The sequence below is a fragment of the Rhinolophus hipposideros genome (assembly GCF_964194185.1).
Source record: "Rhinolophus hipposideros genome assembly, chromosome: 2".
NCBI lineage: Eukaryota > Metazoa > Chordata > Mammalia > Chiroptera > Rhinolophidae > Rhinolophus > Rhinolophus hipposideros.
In genome coordinates this window covers 51,237,003-51,260,201 of record NC_138048.1, presented here as the reverse complement: position 1 = coordinate 51,260,201, position 23,199 = coordinate 51,237,003, and the positions used below count along the sequence as shown (strand labels likewise).

The 23,199-nt window shown below is 33.4% G+C and overlaps 1 protein-coding gene across 17 annotated transcripts in view; it reads left to right on the top strand.

Moving 5' to 3' along the window:
- LRCH3 (leucine rich repeats and calponin homology domain containing 3) overlaps window positions 1-23,199 on the top strand; it is a 106,584-nt gene that overhangs the window by 57,538 nt on the left and 25,847 nt on the right. For 14 of the 17 annotated variants that reach the window (XM_081075891.1, XM_081075901.1, XM_081075889.1 and 11 more), the window contains exons 5-13: window positions 1,607-1,743; window positions 2,893-3,002; window positions 5,931-6,024; window positions 7,892-8,012; window positions 10,377-10,525; window positions 13,477-13,553; window positions 18,375-18,426; window positions 18,809-18,958; window positions 22,270-22,320. In XM_081075891.1, the coding sequence (XP_080932017.1) occupies window positions 1,607-1,743; window positions 2,893-3,002; window positions 5,931-6,024; window positions 7,892-8,012; window positions 10,377-10,525; window positions 13,477-13,553; window positions 18,375-18,426; window positions 18,809-18,958; window positions 22,270-22,320 (941 nt within the window). The remainder of the gene's footprint in view (window positions 1-1,606; window positions 1,744-2,892; window positions 3,003-5,930; window positions 6,025-7,891; window positions 8,013-10,376; window positions 10,526-13,476; window positions 13,554-18,374; window positions 18,427-18,808; window positions 18,959-22,269; window positions 22,321-23,199) is intronic. The other 3 variants (XM_081075893.1, XM_081075892.1, XM_081075890.1) reach the window with 1 other exon arrangement.

Here is a 23,199-nt window from a genome sequence, read left to right as displayed (position 1 = left end):
TCTTCCAGTAGTTTCCTGAGAACATGTCGTGGGAAAACATTTTTTTGAGACTTTACTTGAAAATAAATATCTTTATTTTATGCTCACCCTTGATTAATAATTTGGTTATAGATTCTAGTTTGAAAATAATTTTCAGATCTTTTTGTCATTATTAGCTTTCAGTGTTAAAAATTAGTGGTTGAAAATGTGATGCTATTCCTAATTACAGTGCATTGTTTGTGAACTATTTTTTCTCTCTGGAAGATTTTAAGGTCTTACTTTTTTTTTTTTTTTTTTTTTTTTTTTTACTGCTTTGACATTTTATGATGATGTGCCATAGTTTGAGTTGTTTTAATTCCCTATGCTAGATACTTGGTGGGCCTCTTTCCAAACCAGAGAGTCACATCTTTCATTCTGGAAAATTCTTATATCTCTTTTTGATAATTTCCTGTTTTCTGGTGTCTCTGTTCTCTCTTTCTGAATTATTTTCAATTGGATATTGAACCTCTTTAATTGATGCTTTGATTTTTTTTATCCTTTTTGTAGTTCATTTCTTTGTCATTTTGGTTTACCATGTGGTGAACAGTTCCAACCATATGTGTTCTAACCATTATTCTGAAGTTTCAGTTTCTGCCATCATAGTTTTCATTTCTCAGAATGCTTATTATTCTGTGATTTTTATAAAACATTCCTTTTTTGTTTTGGTAATTCAGTATCTTATCTCTCTGAAATTAGAGATATTAGTTCTAGTTTTTCAAAGTTTTCTAACATTTCCTATATGTTACTTCTTTCTTCTGAGTTCCTCATTTCAATTGGTTTGTGTGTTTTTATTTCCATCTTACATGTTGGAAGCTTTTCCAAATGTCTGTGAATCATAAACTATCAGTATAGAGCTGATTAGAAGTTCCAAGCATACTGGGCAGCAATTGTATCATGATAATTAAGCAGCAAGGTGGTCATTTAGGGTGGGGGGGAAGACTTCATGAGTATCTAAAGGCCTTTTATATGGGACTGTATAGTTTCTCTAGAGAAGAATGTTTCATTTCTTCTACATTGTTGTGTATATTCCTAACTACTGACATTCAAGAACTGGGGATGGAGTGAGGTGGGGTAGGAAAGTGCTGAGGTCTTGCCATTAAGTATGTAGACTTTCACTTAAATCTTCCATTTTCAATTGGCAACTCATCCTGACTTTCCATTATGCGTGGTGTCACTGAATTCAGAGCCTTTCTTTCAGTTCAGTTGCACTGGAGAATAATTTGTTGCCATCTGTGGTGATTGGAGAGCCGTAGTGCCCTAGCTGTGTGAGTGGGGGTTGGGAACCTATGCGTCTCTAACTTGTTCTTTATATAGATTTACATTTAACCCTTCGCATCCCCACCTTTCTATGGTATCAGGCCTCCAACTTTCTGAAGTTCTGTGTGGGATCAAACAGCTAGCTTTTCATTAGTAGTCCCATCTGTAAGCAACTACATTTCATTTTGCAACACTTTGCTATATCGCTTAATCACTAAGAAAGAATGGAGGTAAATAACTTAACGTTAAATCCACTATATTTAACTAGAAGCTCCTATAAAAATTGTCTGGTTTTGAAATGTCATTAATTGTGCATCTTATCTCCCTGCAGAGCTGGCAGAGTTGCCTTTGATACGGTTAGACTTCTCCTGCAATAAAATTACAGCAATCCCTGTTTGTTATCGGAACCTCAGGCACCTGCAGATCATCACCCTAGATAACAACCCATTGCAGTCTCCTCCTGCACAGGTAAACCGTAGTTGATTTGAAGTATGTTACGAACTTTTTTGACAAAGGATGAAATTTTAAACTTAAGTTACATGTATTTATCTTTTGGTTGGAAATTAAGTTCTTTTAAAATAAATTCACACACATATGTATTCTTTAGAAGCTTTGAATAAATGAGGTGGAAGATAGGTAGTTTCCAGAAGTGTATTTCCTTTCATTAAACTGACTTTTTTTTTTAAGATATGGGATTCTTCCTTAAAGTTTTTTCTAATAAAATTTGAGTTAATTTCTTTTTAGTAAAACTTAAATGTAGACTATGTAAATGCTAGAGACAAGTAAAAATACTTAGCTTTCAGAACTGAAGATTATCAGTGCATTTCTTCTGACCATTGTTTTTGTACCTTCCTGTTTTCTAAAATCTTAAGTTCTTCATTTAGTTAGTTTGGTCATTTGTTTATCAGTGACTGAAATGAAACTATTTAATAAAAAAGTAATTATAAGGTAGTGTTATATATAGATTTTAGACATCCTACAATATAAAAAATTTTTGTCAGCCTGTCTTTCACTGTAGCTTTTTTTACTCTACAATCAATTGACGGTATTTACAGGCCTCTGTATGGCAACTATAAAACTTTATGAGTAAACTTCGTAACTACAGAAGGGTCTCATAATCCTGAAGAATTTATGTTTTGACTTTGTCAACAGGTAGCAAAAGAAACATACTATATAGCTTAATATTTAATTATTTCCTCTTTTCTCTCTTATAGAAAGTAGCATTGAAAACATAATTGTACATGATTGTTGCATTCCTAAAAGCAAAAGTTGCTAATGTAATCCATGGGGGAGTAATACTTTAAATCCCTTACTATGCCTAACTAATTAGTGTGATGCATTTACTTGGTATTTAGTTTGTAATCAAATTATTTTTTATGTTACTGAAACTTATTAGTGACTAGAAAGCAAAACTTATATTTGTATCACTTGAACACCTAAAATAACAATATAATTTGTTATGAATATTCGATTTTTAATATTACTATATATACTTGATAGGAATGCCTTCTATTTTTAAAATACATTAAGTAAAAAGCTGATTGTGATTTTAAAAAAGGGATACATATATTTCAGATGAGTAATAATTTGGTTGAATTTATTTGTTACTTGATTTAGATATGCATAAAAGGCAAAATCCACATATTTAAATACCTGAACATACATGCTTGTAAGATTGCTCCAGATCTGCCAGATTATGATAGGAGACCTTTGGGTTTTGGCTCCTGGTGAGTATGTTCTATTCTTTTATCTATCGTATTCCATCTTACAAAGAATCAAATACACTGCTCCCTGACATCTGCCTGAGTGTTTAAAGGGAAATAACCTATTTTGACACTGTTTTTCTCCGAATGCTTGCATTAAGTCAAAGTTGATTACATAGATGTGACAAAGTGTAGTTCTAAATTCCGATTTCTGAACTTCAGCACTGTTGATATTTTGGACCAGGTAATTAATTCTTTGTTGTAAGGAGCTGTCCTCTACATTGGAAGATGGTTTCTGTAGCATTCGCCCAGTATGACAGACAAAAATGTCTCCAGACATTGCCAAATATCCCCTGGAGCACCCCCAGCTGAAAACCTCTGGTTGGAGTGACTTAAATACTAACTTTGACTCTGCTATTAAAACTAGCTCTGTGACTTAAGGCTAGTCACTCATACTTCCGGGGTTTCATTTTTCCCATAGGGAATGAAGAGGTTGGATTTGATGACCATTAATGTCACCTCAAGATCTTTTAATTTGTAAACCCCTCAACTACATAACACCTGACTTATAAGGTCATCTACTTGGCATTCCCAACCCTCTGGAACATAAGTAGCAGGAATTAAATTCAAAAGGCCTTTAAACAGACAAAACAGACGTCTCAGTGAAGGTGCAATAATCCTCAAACTTTACCAATTCTCAAACTTTATCAACAAAATAATTGACAAGTTATAAAAACTATCTCACATTCACATAGAGTTTTTTGTTTCTTTTGTTTTTAGTTCATGTAAAGTTTTCACTTTATGTGAAAGGCATGTGATTAGAAATGTAACCTTATTTTACAAAAATTAAGTGACTTCTTTGAGCTAACAGTTGGTGAGTAGTAAAACTGGTACCGATAATGTGAAATCCAAGTGCGTTGCTCTTTCCCTGTACCTTAAATTCTAATTCATTGTGACAGTATGACATTATAATTTTTTTAAAGTTATGTACATGAACTATGTAACAATATATGGATTACAAAATTCAATGCCAGAAGAACACTTTTAAATTTGTATCAGTGAAAGTTGTTTTGCAATCTAAGCAGCCTTATTAAATAAAATGCTAATAGACCGTTTTTTAAAAATAGACTTCATCATGTATTAGATTTCTAATTAAGCTAACTTTTAAAAGTATGTTTAAGAACAAGCAAAAACTAAAGCTATAAAACTTTTAGAAGAAAATCTTTGTGACTTGAGATAGGCAGTGATTTCTGAGGATACAAAGCAATAAATGTTAAAAAAGAAATGATAAATTAGATTGCATCAAAATTTAAAAACTAAATAAAAATAAAAGCATCTATCATGAAAAGAAAGTAGTAAGAAAATGAATAGGCAAACCACAGACTGGAAGAAAATATTTGCCATATATATATGACAAGGACTTGTAGCCAGACTATCTAAAGACTACCTGCAGTTTAATGGTTAAAAAGATAAACAACCCAATTATGGACAAAAAGACTTGAATAGACACTTCACAAAGAAAGATATAAAAATGACCAATAAGCACACAAAAAAAGTGCTCAACATCATTAATCGTCATGGAAACACAAATTAAGTCACAATGAGATATCACTACATACCCACTAGAATGACTAAAATTAAAGTGACAACACTAAATGTTAGGATGTGGAGCAATCAGTGCTGTCATACTTTTCTTGTAGAAATGGAAAAATGGGGCATCCCTTAAGCAAATTTACAAATAATAAAATTCATTCATTTTAAGTACGCAGTTCAGTGAATTTTGGTAAATGGATACAGTCATGAAACTTCCAACACAATCAAGATACATATTTCCATCACCCTCATTCCCATTTATATAAGCTCTTTCTCCCTACAATCAGCCCCAGGAAACCACGGATCTTTCTGTCAGTATAGTTTCGCCTTTTCTAGAATTTCATATAAATGAATCAAAACTTTATGTAGTGTTTTATGTCTGGTTTCTTTTACTTAGCAAAATATTTTCAAGATTATTGATGTCACATTTACAAGGGGCAAAAGATTTAAACATTTTACAAAAGAGGATGGTGACCAAAAAGCACTTAGACTGACAGTACAAATGGCAACTGCAACTCAAATACATTATTGGTGGGAATGCAAAATGATACAGCATTCCCACCAGACTGGCAGTTTTTTATTTAAGAACAGATTGGCAGTTTTTATTTAAATGTTAAACCTATACTTATTCATCCATTCTACTCCAAAGTATTAAAAACATTAAGATTTTCACTGACATGATGCTGAGCAAAAAAAGTACATATGATTTCATTTTTATGAGTTTTAGAATAAGTAAAACTAATTGTATTACTTTTCTATTGCTGTTATAACAAATCACCAAAAACTTAGAGGCTTAAACAGCACAAATGTACATATTATCTTATAGTTCTCTGGGTCAGAAGTCTAAATCTTGGTCTCATCGGGATGCTGGCAGAGCTGCATTCTTTTCTGTGGGCTCTCAGTAGGAATAGATGAAATAAGAATGCAGAGTGTTGATATACTGTTTCCCCTAAAATAAGACCTAGTTGGACAGTAAACTCTCATGCGTCTTTTGTAGGAAAAATTAATATAAGACCCAGTATATAATATAATATAATGTAAGACTGGGTCTTATATTAATTTTTGCTCCAAAACATGCATGAGAGCTGATTGTCCATCTAGGTCTTATTTTCGGGGAAACATGGTATTTTTGAAGCTATTAATGAGTTACCTGGGAGGTCATTATACTATTCTGTTTACTCTGTTTTAATTTGGAATTTTTCATATTAAAAATTTAAAGAATGCCCATTTAGCTCTATGTAGTTAAGTTCCTAAACGCCATGAAAATGTTTATTAGTAAAATTGCATCTTGATTTATTTCAAATGTTAATTTTTAAAATATGAAACTTTGTAGTAACATCTAAGGTCTCTTTTCGGCAGCCACGAAGAACTGTACTCTGGTCGCCCTTATGGAGCTCTTGATTCAGGTTTCAATAGTGTGGATAGTGGTGATAAGAGATGGTCAGGGAATGAAGTAAGTATTTCTTCTATTCTGTATGTTATAACTCCTGATTAAGAGGGAAAATGATGAAAATGGGAAGTCTTAATTGGATTCAATTTCTCATTACATAAAATATAAAAAAGTCAAGGGAGGGAAAAATCCACAGTCATAGCATTCCAAAATGGAATTATGTTTCTTTACCATCTTTTTACTGTGTTTGTTTTACGTATTTGTTACTTCATTGTCTTTTATAAATAGTTTCATATCCTGGAAAGCCAAACAGGAACTGAGCCATTTACAACTGAAGCCTGAAATTTGAGTTGTTCTTTTTTTTATTAAAATTTTTGGGGTGGCAATGGTCAACAGAACTACATAGGCTTCAAGCGTACAATTCTATACTACATCATCTGTATATCACATTATGTGTTTACCACCCAGAGTCAGTTCTCTTTCCATCACCATATATTTGACCCCCTTTACCCTGTTCTACCATCCCCCCGCCCCCCTTACTCTCTGGTAACCACTAAACTATTGTCTGTGTCTATGAGTTTTTGTTTCTTCATTTGTTGGTCTTGTTCCTTTGTTGTTTTCAGTTTTATATACCACATATCAGTGAAATCATACCGTTCTCCACTTTTTCTGTCTCACTTATTTTGCTTAGCATAATAATCTCAAGATCCATCCATGTTGTTGCAAATGACAGTATTTCATCTTTTCTTATGGCAGAATAGTATTCCATTGTGTATATATACCACATCTTCTTTATCAAATCATCTATTGAAAGACACTTTGGTTGTTTCCATGTCTTGGCCACTGTAAATAATGCTGCAATGAACATCTGAGTACATATATCTTTACAGATAAATATTTTCAGATTCTTTTGGGTAGATACCCAGGAGAGGGATTGCTGGATCATGTGGTAATTCTATTCTTTTTTTGAGGAACCTCCATGCTGTTTTCCATAGTGGCTGTACCAATTTACATTCTCACCAACAATGTATGAGGGTTCCTTTTACTCCACAGCCTCTCCAACACTTATTGCTTGTCTTGTTGATGATGGCCATTCTAACAGGTATAAGGTGATGTCTCATTGTGGTTTTGATTTGCATTTCCCTAATAGCTAGTGAAGTTGAACATTTTTTCATATATCTGTTGGCCTTTTGTATGTCTTGTTGGGAGGGGCTGGGTAATCTTGAGCAGAAGTGGTAAAAGGGTGAGAGAATAGCACTATAGACTGATGGGTAATGAGATGTGAACCTTAGTGAAGAATAGTCTCATGTTCAAGATAAACAAATTTCTTAGCTAATTATATCATTTTTCTCTTTCGTTTAATTATTAGTATTATGGTTTCTCTTTTTTTAAATTACTGACGTATAATATTTTAGCTGTAAATTAGGTTAAGTGATTAAATAAACTTTTATTCGCAAGACCTACCATTTATAACATTGTTTCATTGGGAGCCTAAAGCAAATTAATTTTAGACAACAGCCGATTTGTAATTTGTAATTGCTTGTGTATTTACGTGTGAATGGGTGTGTACATATTTTTGGCTGTATCCATACAGATACATGTAGATATGTATCTATATGTAGATACTTTAAATCCATGTACATATGTATATTTATAGAGTCCTAGCTACCTTTCTAATTCTTTTTTTAAATTATGGCCAAATACACATAACATAAAACTTACTATTTTAACCATTTTTAAGTGTGTATTTCAGTGGTGTTAAGTACATTGACATTGTTGAGAACCTGTCACCATGAGGCATCTCCAGAACTTTTTTGCTCTTTCTTCTTAAATACGAATTGTAATAGTTTTATATTATTTCCATGCTTTAAATACTTTGTAGTCTAAAATTTGGAATGACGATTTTTAGTGTTCCTGCTATTTTTTTAAGCCTACAGATGAATTTTCAGATCTGCCTCTTCGAGTAGCAGAAATTACTAAAGAACAAAGACTGCGAAGGGAAAACCAGTACCAGGAGAATCGCAGCAGTTTAGTAGTAACAAATGGTGGAGGTAAACGTAATTCCTGATGATATCTAAAGTCTTTATAATTACTCTAACTTTTTTATGTGGTCTTTTTCACACCCACTTCTTTTGTTTGTGTATCTATAGCTTCTTTAACTCTTCTTTTAAAGACTTCCTCTTCTCATTTAATTGGGAAAAATATATTTTCTATTGGGATTAAATTTTAATTTTTGCAGGCTTGCAGTTAAAATACAGTACTTCTCTTATTTTTATTTTGGGAGGAGACTTTGTTAAAGACAGTTTACTTGGGGTAGATTTTTGTTAATTTTGTTAACCACAATCTTCTTTTGAAGTACTGTTCTCCTTTGTAAAGATTCTCTTTGTGGTCATTTGACCTCTTTCAGGAATTCAGTGCACTTTTTGATTACCTTTACTTTCATCTGGAATTGTACTCTTCAGGGACATCTGTATATGAGTTTTCCTTATTCTGATATTTTAAAAGTTGTGTTTTAAATTAAAAATTTTTTTAATTAAATTTTTTTTAAATTTTAAAATTGTTTTTATAATTCATTAACAGAGAGAGCTGTACTTCCTTGTGCTTCCAAGGCAGACTCTTGACTTTCTGCATTCTGTTCAATATTGCTTTAGTGTGAATTACCAAATCCTAATTTTTGAATTTTGAGGGCCATATATAAGGGAGAAATGACTTTCATTTTCCAGAAATCTGTTATATTTGAGAAGAACTTTCATCTCTGAATGATAATTTCCATTATGTGTTTTGCTATCTGTTTTTCCTTACCGTCTTATATTCTTTTTTTAATCCTGTCACTTATCATTTAATTCATATTTCAATAGTTTTCTTTTTAATCTTACTTGCATATGAGATATCTTTCTCATTGGTTTATTTCAGACTTAAAATAATGTCTGTATCTATGCTGTCCAATGTGGTAGGCACTAGCCATATTTGGTTATTGAGCATTTGAAGTGGGGCTTTTTTGAATGGAGATGTACTATAAGTGTAAAACACACATCAGATTTTGAAGCCTTTGCATGAAAATAAAAGAATATAAAATGTTAATGCTTCATATTGATTATATATAGTAATGATAGTGTTTTAGATATATTGGACAAAGTAAAATATATTTAAATTAATGTCACAGTTTTTATGTGTTTTTTTTTTTAATGTGGCTACTAGATAATTTAAAATTACATATGTGGTTCACTTTTGTGGCTTACATTTTATTCTCTTGGATAGTGTTTGTCTAGATAGTATGAAAAAGTGACGTTGCTTGTTTTGGAAGTAGTCATAAAATGAACCATTGATTTACTTACACAAATTGTAGCACATTAAACAAAATGTGTTTATGTATCTGGTTTCTAATGTGGGTATAGAGTTATGACCTTTTCATCCTTTTGCCTATTAAGATAATTCTTATAAACTAAAAATTTACTTTTATATTAACTGTAATCATGGAATTGTTTAGAAAAAATTGAATCAGAAAACTAAATTGAGAAGTAGACTCCTCCAAATTCACTCTTCCCATTGAGGGCAGTTTTTAGGTAGTCTATAGACCATCATATAATAATGGATGGGGTTTAATCCATTTCTGGAGAAACCATCTCAGTAGCAAGGTTTTTTCCTGTGTCCCATTTTAACCGGCTTTTAAAGGTGCTTACTTTCTAAACTTAAAAATAATAGGGTTCACCTAAACTTATTAGAAGAAGTAATGATGTGGCTATATCTTATTTATACGCTTCTCCTCACCCCAAAGCATTTTGAGAAAAAAAATTCCTCAAATGATTCGTCCACAAACTGCTACAAATATCTACTATGCTGACCTCTAGAAAATAATTTTCGAAATAGAAAAGCTTTGTTCTAGTTATGGACAGCAGTTACAGGAAGAGAAACAGTAGTCAGTGTCTATTTTTTTATCTCCAAGTTCACTTTCCTCCTGCCTTTTCTCTTTTCTTTTGAGTTGTGTTAGGTTTTCTGTTTTCACCTCTTCAAAGAGATATAATTAAGCACCAAACCTAAAACATGGGGGGAAAGCTTAAAAGAAGTTGTAACTTTCGGTGTTTAAAAATTATTCTTCATTTTGTCTCACAAACCCAAACTGTCTTATTTAAAACAGTAAAGAGATATCCAAAGAAAAAAAACATTAGAGGTCTGTATTGCAATAATTACCATCAATTACTGTATTCTTTAGTGACTAAGGACTAACATTTTTCTGGAGCCTATTTTTGTGAGTAGCCAGGGACTAAATAATAAAGGTTTATATAGTATAAACTTCTCATTCTTTCCACTTTCAGAATAGAACATGTTAGGGAAAAGGAAAGAATGCAGCTTATTAATGTCTTTTATTGGCTGTCTAATTTGAATGTTTTTTTCTGGTGTGTGTGTGTGGTGCACAGTGGAACATGATCTGGATCAGATTGACTACATTGACAGCTGTACTGCAGAGGAAGAGGACGATGAGGTGAGACAGCCCAAGGGCCTGGACTCAGACAGCCTCAGTTCACAGTTTATGGCATATATCGAACAGCGGCGAATCTCTCATGAGGTAGTACACACATTTACGCCTAAATATGTTGCTATCCCCTAGTAAAAACAGTTCATGATGGTGTAAAGTTCTTTCATATCAGTGATCTATTGGTTTAGGCCTAATTTTTATTATGGTCATCACTGAATTTTTCAGATTTATTCCTTAAAAATCAGACAGCGGTCTCAAGTAGGGTTTAGTTTAGTTTTTCAAATAAAACGACAGATTTTAGAATCTTGTAAAAGGAATTAAAGGAGTACTGAGTATCCTATGCCTTTAAAGAAAATGCAGTGGAATATGATGCTTTCCATTGTTGTTCTTATTGCTTTTTTCATTGTTACCAACTGGTAAATCATAGTTTGAGCAGTAATTAAAAATTGAACCAAACGATGGCTTTGGAGCAACATGCAAACTTAACCATAGAATTTCTATAATGAGCTTAATTATATCGGAGCTTTTATGCTCAGTTACACAGAACTTAAATTGTTTGCCACTAAAATTCTTGGGTGTCTCTTATAGTGGAACACTGAGTTGCCTTATAAAACAAACGAGCATGCAGTCCACTGCAGAGTCTCGGCCAGTTCCCCAAGGGCCGATAGCAATAGCGTTCTTCAGTATATCTAGTCAGCGCAATAAAATGGCCTCACTTTAGTGTGTTCATGTCTGGAGTTGGTCCCAGGCTCTGAGCAGGGGTTATTTGAGAAACACGTGGAGCCTTTTTGGAGAATGATGAACTAGAGAATGATCACTTCAAGTAGGACATGTTACGGAGTAATATTATGATTCCTTTAAAAAATCCTTTGGTTTTCTTACCCGAAGGCTTTTGAACACAGTATTTTTTGTGGTGTTCAGAAGACACTCTTGTATTTAAAGTTGGATAAAGTTTGTAAATCAAAGTCCTGCAGCCAGAGCTAGCAATGTATACCAGGTGATCAATGAAACCACTTGTGGTTCAGGCTATACTATCCCTGCTAGAGCAACTACTTTGCAATAAAGTTTTAATTAACAACGTACACTGTAATCTTAAAGGGTATCTTTTTCCTTGTGGTCTTTTTCTTTGATTGTTTTATGGTTAATTAGGCTGTATAAATGAGATATTTCTCCCAAAAGTGAACATGCCTATTACACTACTGGTGAAAAATTATAGTATTATTTCTTTAAACCTATTGTATTTGCTAGTTTGTAATATGTTTTTAAATTCCTGTTAGTTATTGTGTATTGTAGTCTTTACGTCATAAGGCTCCTTATGAATTCTGTGTCATAGGCTTTCTAAAATTTAGCGTCTATAAAAATATGCTGAAGCAGTATTTTAGATGGTTTAGTAACTAGTGAAGTTTTTTTTAATATTTTTGAATACTATCTGAAAATGGATTGGTAAAAAACTAATCTATTTGAGATTTTAAACACTGTTACTGTTTAATTTTATACCTCTCACATTATATAGAAGCATTATGATAAAATTGGATATGACTTACGTTTATAGAATATGACTTACTTTAAAAAATTAAACCAATGTCACATTTATTTTGTCGTGAAAGTTTCCTGTTCCTCTTGCAATAATTTTAGATAATTACAGTATTGTAAAAACCAGGGTGATAAGTTACTGATGTTAACATACTAGGAGAGATTTTTGTTTATTTAAAAATTTATATTCACTGAAATTAGAATAATTATTCTCTCATCTGAATTCTAGAATTGTGTCTCATTTTATATGATCTCATGCCCAGACTTTAAGGGAGTCACCTTTATCCCTTTGGAGTAACTCGCCAAAGCAGATTTTATAGTTACCATGTTTCCCCGAAAATAAGACCTAGCCGGGCAATCAGCTCTAATGTGTCTTTTGGAGCAAAATTTAATATAAGACCAGGTTTTGTATTATATTATGTTATATTATAATATATTATATTATATTATATTATAATATATAAGACCAGGTCTTATAGTAAAATAAGACCTAGTATTATATTATATTATACCCAACCCGGTCTTACATTATATTAAAGTACGACTGGGTCTTATATTAATTTTTGCTCCAAAAGACGCATTAGAGCTGATTGTCTGGCTAGGTCTTATTTTGGGGGAAATACAGTATATGTGATGTACCTATTTCTGGCAAATAGACTATAAATAGTTTTACATTTGATTTTTTAGATAACCTTTTTGGTAACTTGTTCTTTCCTTCCAAGAATACCCATTTTGATAATTATTTTGGGTGTTGAAATAAGATTGTATTGCTTCTATGGATTCTCATTTGACAAAATACATGCTGTGAAGACCTGTAAGCCTCTACCTTTGATTTATAATTTCATTTTTCAATATGTGGTCCATATCACTTAAGTCAGTTTATTTTCCTCCATAATGTTTTTTTGAAATAACCTTTACCCTTTAGTTTATAAATAAATTAAATTGCCAGTATTTCTCTTTCAATTAATGTCATTTTACCATAAAAATAAATTACTTTTTGCTTTGTCTTAATATTCCATCAACATCCTCAGGTCTGTATGTATGACTAACATAAGTAACAATTTGTGGTGGTGAAGAAATAAAGAAATGAAATCTATGAACTCCCTATTACTAGAAATATTCTAGAAAAGCTGAGCAAAAGTCAGAGTAGGGTAGGTAGAAATTTCTGTTCCAGATCAAAATTTGTTACTAGATGACCTCTAAGATCCTTTCCAACTCTAACATCTTATCATTCAGTCACTATAATTTATATAGTACAATGAGAAGGAAAACTACATTTTTGAAAATAAAATAAACATGTTTGGATTATGAATAGTTTTGTGTTTACCAAAGCAGTAAGATAACCCTTAGTTCTTTAAACATAAATTCACATTTGAAGATTCTGTTAAAATGTTTTTTAGTGTAATATACATTTTTCTAAATGCTAAGTTGAATGTGAATTGTGTAATCACAGTGTTCTCGATACATATGTTAAATTGAATTGATTTATTTGTGCTTTTTTGGCATAGGGTTCACCAATAAAACCAGTACCCTTGAGGGAGTTTCAAAAAACAGAAGACACAAGAAGATACTCACATCAAAACAGGTTTGAAAAACCAGTTCTACTCATTTGTTTCTGTCTTAACTCGGTAATAATAATAAGAGCATGAAATGATTTTGTTTTGTGCAGTTCGATGTATAATGAAGATGTTTAGATACTGTGTGTTTTAATACTATGTATTTAGAGTTGAGTGGTAATGTGCTTTTGTGCTTGTGTAATAGCAAATACAAATAAAATTGATATATTGATTCTAAATTCAGATCACCTAAATCATTACTTGTACAATTACTTGATTTGAAGACTCTTAATAACAATGAGATTTTTATGGTGATGTATCTGGATTTATGCTTAAAGAGAGCTAAATGAATTTCAGGAATCCTGAAATGTTTTTATACTTAAACTTTTTAGTGGATAACACAGAGATAAACAGAAATAGCAATATGCATCCTCATTCCTATTTCATTTGATAGGACCTTTTCTCTACACTAATGCCTCACAGAGTATTTCTAAAATCAGGTTGGCCTTTTCTAATATTGCTTCTTGTTCTTGAATTCCAAAAAGTTTCTTATCATAAACTGTACCACAATAGTTGAAAAATTCCTAGGCTTTGGTTCTTTGCTTTCTCTCTGTTTTTATGTAGTCTTAAAGCAGTAGACTTAACCTGCCCATTCTTAAACAATAGTAAATTTACTATGTAGATAGTGTCATACATAATTCTTAGTAAAGTTGTTTAGGGGACTGAGATATAGATGGATAAAGAAAATGAGTAGAATAATTAAACAAAGAAGCTCATAACTTGGCCTTTTATAATTTTATCAATTCATATGGATTTAAATTTCATATCTTTGAAATTTATCACAAAATGGCTTTTTAGTTGCCATGTGTACTTATACTGAGGGTGTGGTCTTCTGAGACTTCAGTTTCATGCTGGGATTTCCTATTATATTTCCTCACTTTGGGTGGACCTAGGCTCTATCTCCTGTCCTTACGTCCTGTTTCCATCATATGAGTATGTAAAGCTCAACGTCTCTAGGATTTGTAGAAATCCTCAAGGTGAAAGCCAGCTTTTTTGCTCAGTTATATATTAGTTTTCTGATGCTTCTGTTAACAAATTAACACAAATTCAGCAGTTTAAAAAACACCCATTTATTATATCACAGTTCTGTTGGATAGAGGTCTGGACAGGCATGCATTGGTTCTCTGCTTAGAGTCCGCGACGCAGAGCCGAAGCCAAGGTGTTGACTGGCCTAGGTTCTTATCAGGAGATCCTGGAGGAGAATCCACTTCCAGGCTTTATACAGTTGTTGGCAGAATTCAATTCCATGTGGTTATAGACTGAGGTCCCTGCTACCTTGTTGGCTATCATCTGGGAGTCATTTACAGCTTCTAGACTTCACCCACATTCCTTGGTTTGTGACTACCTCCATTTCAAGCCAGCAACGGTGGGCCAAATCCTTCCCATATTTTGAATTTCTCTGATTTCCTTTTCTGCTGCATCACACAACTCTCTTGCCTCCCTATTCTTTTAAGGGCTTGCGTGATTATATTAGGCCCACCTGAGTAATCTATATTTTTAAGGTCAACCAATCAGTAACCTTAACTTCATCAGCAAAGTCCTTTAACATAGGTATGGTGTACTCATTGGAGTAGCACTAGGGGTGGAGATCAAAGGGGCCAAAGTGTGCCTGTCAAACCTTAATCCAGAGTCCCTGTTTTCACTCTTTTTTAGAATCACTCTTTTTTTTCATGGCACTTCAGCAGTGCATTTTTAAAGATTTTATTCAACATTTTAGTTGTTTCCATCGGAAGAGTCATTCAGAGTGTCTGATCTACTACAGTGCTTAGGAACTGAAGCCGTGGTTACAGTCGTCCCTCAGTATCCCTGGGAGATTGGTTCCAGGACCCTGTGGATACTTCGCAAGTCTTAGTCAGTTCTCTGTATCCCCGGGTTCCACATTCGCAGATTCAACCACCCGCAGATTGACAACGTTGGTTGAATCCTGACATGCAGAACCCTAGGATACAGAAGGCTGACTGTACTTATTAATACTTTTAATTTAGTGGTTCACATCACTAGACCTTAATAAAACCTTTGGATAAGAACTTCATGCTTTATTCCAATAACTAGTTAAGCTCTAATGTAAATACATATGGTTAACCTTTAAACAACGCAAGTTTAAACGTCATAAGTACACTTATATGGGGCCTTTTTTTAGTAAATACCTGTACTGGTTTTGATCCGTGGATGCGGAGGGCCGACTGCATGCATTAATCTGTGCCGGTTTATACAGGGGACTTGAGTATCTATGGATTTTGGTATCCGAGGGGGACCTTGGGAACCAATTTCCCAAGGACACTGATGGATGACTAAGTTTTTGAGGAGTCAAAAGTTATACTTGGGCTTTGGACTGTGTGAGGGGACAGGGGTGACCAGTGCCCCTAATCCCCAAACTGTTCAAAAGTCATTTGTTTAGTTAAATATTTGCTAAGTATCTTCTATGTGCCAGTTACTTTTCTGGGTATTGGGAAACAGCCATGAACTTCAGTCAAAGTTCCTGTCTTCCTAGAGCTTACATTCAAATGGAATCATGAATTTAGAACCTAGAAAAACAAAATCACCTAAAAATGATTGGCAACTGTCTGGCTGCCAAGACTTATCTGTAACTTGAATAATAAGTTAACCAAAAAAATCACCCAGCTACAAAGACTCAAAGGAATTGAGTTCGTTGAACAAACTGCTACTTACCGTTAGTCATTTCTGAAAAGAAAGTTGCTTACTTCTTTTTTTTCCTACCAATTCTCCTCCCATCCCCTCACCCCCCCATGTGCATTGCCACCTTCTACACATGCACATAGACCAGCTGCCTGGGATATAATAAAAGTAGGGGTATACACTAAATTAAAAGTATTATGATAAATTGATAAGTATTTTCTAGTTATTTGCCAAGATGGATTAAATAAACGTACAGTTAAAACTAACAACAATTATCATTTATTTTTTATATCATTTTTAAAAAATGGCTTGCTTATAATCCAAGTGGTATTTTGGTTCTGGAGAGATGATAGTATCAGGCTTGGTCTTGCAAACTTCATTAATTTTTGTTAGAAGCAATATAGAACTAAAAACCACTTGGGTAACACCTGGAAGATTTTAGTTTCATAGTAAAATAGACAAAACTAGAAAAGCTACTCGAGTTAAATGTGATTTTACAAACAAAGAAAAATGGGCAGTTCATAGTCTGCCTTACCAGAGGTAAAGTTCTGATTTACTCAGTTTAAATACATTTAGGATTTCAAAGAGATGCTTATAGTTACCTGCATTTTTGTTTCAATATTCCATGCTCTTTAAGGGGACAGTGCCACTGCCATTCATTCAAACTATATTTCACGAGCACTGCAGTGGTTTTGGCTGCGTGCTAGGTTCGTGGGGTTGTAGAGTTAACCTTTTAGTGGATGTAGACAAATATATATAACAAAGATTTGTCAGGTAAGTGCTAAGTACAGTGAAAAAAATAAAGCAGTGTAAAGAGTTAGTAGTGTCACAGTGAGGGGAGAGTGAAGAGTGAGAACAATTTTATATGAAGTGGTAATATCTCAATAGAAACCTGAAGAGCAAGCGAGCAAGCACTGTGGCTGTGAGGGGAGGAACATTTAGGCAGAGGCCCTGGTGGAGGAACGTGCTGGGTGTGTTTAAGGAACACGAAGGCGTCTGAGCAAAGCAGAACAGGCTTAGAGAGTGAGGGGAGTGTGCTATATTCTATTTGATGTGCCTACTGGACATCAAGTGCAATATCAACGAAGCAGTTAGATGAGAGTTTGGAGTAAAGGCGAGAGAACCGGGGTTTAAACAACCAGCAGAAGTCCCAATTTTAAAGAAAAGTGAGATTCTTAAAAAGACCTTTTTTAAGAGGAAGATCTCCATACGTTTAGATTTTTGGAAAGGGTTTGAAGTAAGGAATTAATATATGATAACTGAAGAGACCTTGCTAGAGAAAACAAGATTCCATAGTGGGTATGTTTATTAAAGGGGATTCTCATCCTGAATGTCAGTTTGAAGAATCGGTATTATAGTTAGTAGGTAATAAGAAATTATTGGAGCTTTGGGGGATTTGTTTTTGTTTTCCTAATAACACACTGATTTAATGCATTTAAATCAGTCGGATAGCCTAATAATCATAGTTTAAAATTTTAGGTTCTAAATGTCAACGAGTCACCACTCCAACATTGTTAGTTTTAAAGATACAGAGGAATAACAGAGACTTGAAACACTAAATCCACTACCAAACTGTAAGAATTAATACCGATAAATCTGAGAAGCAAGTTTTACTAATTTTTTAAGTATCAAATTAGTTTTCATCTGGTTTCTTAGAAATGAAAATCAACAGAATCTTTACTTTTGTTATTAAAATTGTGCTCTACAAGTCCACTTACCAGGTTCTGTAGTATTCCAGATTTCTGTTGATAAAATGGCTTTGTATAAAAAATGATCTCCATTTACATGTATCTTGTTTCAATCATCATAGGAAAGAAGATAATAGTTATTTGTGGTATAAAGAAATGATAGTTTGAAAAGTGATCTCCAATACGTGTGGTCAGCGCTGGCTGGCACAGACAGTTGTTAGGTGTCTGTACCTGGATCAGCGATATCATCACGTGAAACATGAGTTGCAGACATCAGGCATTCGCGTAACTTAGCTTAATGACAGGCTGAAGTTTGCAAAATGCATTAGTCTTGCAGTGCTGACTAGACAGTTTGCCTGTTGATTAATAAAAAGCTACATTAACAATGAAGATTCACTTATCTTTAATATATCTGTCTGGCTTATCAAAGAGTTTTTCCTTTCTTTTTTTTCGTTTTTGGGTCAGGGTTCCGGTTGAGCCATCTTCTCTCTTGTTACTATCACCAAGTCACAATCAGGTAAATTTTTTTTTCTGTTTTAGTTTTTTGTTGTTTTGTTTTTTAACTGAGATGGTTTTCTTATAATATTTAAATTACCATTAATTGCCAGATATCTGTAAACTTCACTACCTGTCTCCTTGATCGTACAAGTAATATAACGTGTGTACCTGATACTTGCTAACAGTGTTTTTAGATAGAGACAGAAAATGAATCTTTATCCACGTGATAGGATAGCTTTATAGTACACATAAGAACATAGTATAAAGATGAGGAAAGATTATTAATAAACACATTTAAAGAATGCTAGGTGACTGCAGAGTAAAACTTGGGTCAGCAGGAAGGAATATTGATAAGTTGATCTTTATCCCCACTTGCGTATACAAACTGACTTTTGTTCCAGCTATCACATACAGACTTAGAACTCCATCGGAGAAGAGAACAGTTAGTGGAGCGCACTCGGAGAGAGGCACAGCTTGCTGCCCTGCAGTATGAGGAGGAGAAAATACGGACCAAGCAGATTCAGAGAGATGCTGTCCTGGATTTCGTCAGGGTGAGTCCTATGAATGCATTTAAAGACATTTCTAAAGTTTCTTAGAAGTGCTTATTTGTTTTGCTGAGGCTGTTGGGTTATTTTGGGTTTTCTTGCTTTTCTGTTTTTTCAGTTTTACATTTACTTATTTATTATTTATTTATTTTTTAAGGAGGCACAGCTTACAGTGGCCCATATGGAGATCATACTGGCAACTTTGGTGTTAGTAGCACTATGCTCTAACCAACTGAGCTAACAGGCCACTCCAAGGCTATCAGTTTTTGTTGTCTTAATTAAAATGTCAGCTTTTTTTCCTCATTGTGAGGAATCTTGAATAAATAGTGTAACTGTTTCCTACTTTGTGATTAGATTAATTGTCCACATGTAGATAGGCCTGAAGACAATTAGAAGTGATGTTAGAACAGTAGTCTAGTAGTCTCCTCTTAATTAGCAGTCTGTCGTTAGACATATCACTTTACTATCCAGCTGCCATTTTTTCAATCTTTAGTGCATTAATAAAGATCAACAATATTATGAAAGTGAAAGTGCCATAAAATATAAACTATTATTATCTGAACCTATCTCTAACTTCCTCACTCTACAAAAATTTGTAAGGCTCATAGGCTTAATACTTCAGTCATCTTTGCTTACTTACTTTCTGTTCTTTCCACACTTACTCAGTTAACAACCCCTGTTAATACTTTTTAAAAATATTTTGCAGCCTCTACAGTTGCATGTAGACTGTGTTCTATTTTTTTACCTGTATTACTTAAATCTTTTTGTTCTGAAATTGCCTTGGATTTTTCCCTCATAATTAAATAATTATTTGTATTTTTGTTTGTTTGATCTCTCTCTCTTTCTCTCCCCCATTTATCTGTAAATTCCATGAAGACAGGGACCATGTCTGTCTTGTTTATTGACTGCCATGTCCCTAGATCTTAGCAGGTTTTAGCCTGTAGTAAAGCTCAATAAATATTTGTTAAATGAATGATTGAATGAATGAATCACTCTTATCCTCCAAATGCTTTCTCACTTGTGTTTCAAAACTCTAGCCAAAGACCATCTTCTTTAAGTACCATTCACCTGATAAATTCTCTTAATTTTTTCAAATGTATCAGCCTGTGATGATGATTTCTGATACTCAGAGAGGATAACAATTTGCCTAAGGTTAAATACTCAACTAGTATGTGGCAGAGCAAGGATTCTAATCAAAACAAGCTGAACAGGAAATGGAAATCAGGTTGACAGAAAATTAAGTTAATTAAAAAAAAAAAAAAAGGCAGGCTGGCTCCAAACCCTATTCTATGACCACAATGCTATACTGATTCTCAGTGATAATAATGGCTAACACATGCTATGTCCTCAGTGCTGTTCTATTATTTTACATAAATTAACTCATTTGCCATATTTTGCCATATATAATGCGCACTTTTTTGCCCAAATTTGTGAAGGGAAAAATAAGGATGCGTATTATACATGGGTAGTACTAATTCTGTATCTATATAAATGTTTTTAATTCTTTTATTTATACTCATGAGTTAAAAGTGTAACTCTAGAAATCAATAGTGATACTCTTATGCAGAGTAATACCCTGGAATACAATAATCGGTTTTGTTGAACTTACGAAGAACTTGCAACAACAAAGAGTTCTTGGCCTTTTGTAATGCGTAAATATCATAAATTTATTACCGGAACATAAAATTTCTTGTATCATAATATGTTAAAAAATAAATACTAAAATTCCTTCATGCAAAAAAACAAGTACCAAAATTTAAACAAATAAAAGTTTGAATTAAAAAATTGAAACAAAAAATGTTATTTTTCCCTGAAAGTTTGGACCCAAAACATGGGTGCGCATTATACACAGCAAAAGATGGTAGCTTACCTTCTGTAGAAGTCATATAGCTAGTAAGAGATAATGACATTGTAGACAGTCTTGATTAAATGTCAGATTAGGGTTTGATCTTAATCTATTAGGCAGAAGAGAACAATTTTAAGTTCTTAAACAGGAGCAAAACATAAGAGGGAAGGTACTCCTGAAAAACTAACCCATTGATGTTGAATATGTTCGAAAAAGACTAAGAAAGCAGGAGGAAAATGAAATAGAAAATAATTGCAATAATTAGACTATGATGCAAAATAAAAGCATAAAATTAGATGATTTCTAAGGTTCCTAAAGAGAAGTAGTAGTGTTGCATAGTGGTAAGAGTTAAGAATCAGAAATATCTGAATTTGAATCCAGATTTGCTTCTCAGTATGTGCTTGACTTTTGGAGAGTTATTGAGCCATTCTGTGCCTTTAGTTTCCTCATATGTGTAATATTTTACTGTTAAATACTAACTTCTTCAGAATTATTTTGGATACATCTAATACTTTTACTAGTGTGGTGAGTGCTGCTCTCCTTACTACCACATGGATTTAAAACTTTAACCATAAGAGAGATTTCAAGAAAACCATCATAGATATGTAGTGAATGTTGAAGAAACCATTGAAGTTAAGTGGAAACAAAAAGGCCCCAAAGCAAGATTTTGAGGCTAAAAGAATGGTTTTAAAGGAAGTCTAGCATTGTGGAAAGAATGCAGGATTTGGAGTCAGAAGACATAGGCGCAAATCTCATTTATGCTACTTACCAACTTTGCGACCTTGCACATTGTCACATGACTTCTCATCCTCAATTTTCCATCTTTAAATAACTGATATGATGTTTGTTTATCTCACAAAGTAAGATGGATCACTTGAGGTACTGTATATAAGAATACATTGTAAAACAGTAACTATACAGATGTTGTATTGTTATTTGACATAATAATAGAAATTAGCAAATTGGAGAAAAGAGCCACTTAGTATGGGAAATTGTGAGTTCGTTTTTGGATGTGTTGAACATGAGGTGACAGAGGTGTTTCCAAGTGGAGTGTTTCCACAGGCAGTTGAAAATGCAAATGTGAAATTTGGCTGATAGAGGAGAGCTAAAGCTGTTAGCATTAGAGAGATATTTGAAGCCATTAAAGAAAGAGAAAATTATTTCATTGAGAGAATATAGTGAGAGATAACTATTGTGACTGTGTTTGTATGCATATACATATAAAAACACAGTTTTTAAAACTTCTATTTATAGACATGAAAATACTGTTTGTCATTTTATTGCTTTTCCTCATTTAAATTCTAAGCTATTTAAGGGAAAGGGCAACATCTTCTAACCAGTAAATCTAGAAAAGTACTATGCACAAGAGATACAAATATTAATGTGATTATTTTAGTAAATAACAGTTTATCATTTCTAGTGTTCCAGATTCTAACCAACTTCCCTTTTTTTGGGGGGTCGGGGTTTATAGCAAAAAGCAACACACAGTCCACAAAAACAACAACTCTCCTTAGGTGGCGAGGTAAGTCTATAATCAGCTTTTCTTTGGAATTTTTTATTATTGCAATAGATATGAAATATTTGGCATGTGGTTATTTTGTTTTCAGTGATCAATATATTGCCACTTTCTCTTTTCCCCTCACAAAATTCTATTTATTAGGAGAAGACACAGGCCAGAGAGTTTATCAGAATCTGTAGATCAGGATTTTTTTAAACTATACAGGTCCACCTGGAGATTATTTATTTTCCTCCCCATCCTCACCAGAAGTACCGTGTTACCCCCAAAACAAGACCTAGCCGTACAATCAGCTCTAATGCGTCTTTTGGAGCAAAACTAATAGAACACCTGGTCTTATTTTACTATAATATAAGACCTGGTCTAATATAAAGTATGGCGTGGCGTGGCGTGGCGTGGCGTGGCAAATAATGCCGGGTCTTGTGTTAATTTTTGCTCCAAAAGACGCATTAGAGCTGATGGTCCAGCTAGGTCTTATTTTGGGGGAAACAGGGTATCAGCTCCCTCATCCATTTTCTTTTTTTTTTTTTTATTAAATTTATTAGGGTGACAATTGTTAGTAAATTTACATAGATTTCAGGTGTACAATTCTGTATTACATCGTCTATAAATCCCAGTGTGTGTTCACCACCCAGTCAGTTCTCCATCCATCACCATATATTTGATCCCCTTCCCTCCTCCATTTTCAAAGTACACTGTATAGTGAGAGAGAGTCTTGAGAGGGTGAATTCAACAAAACATGACCCTACATACTATTTCAGCTTGATTGATCATTTCCTAAGTGTGTATGTTATTGATTATACTTTGTACAGATTAGTTTTATAATAAGTAGTATATTTTCATTACAAGTTAACATGTGAAATTAATTGCTTAAACTTTTTAAAA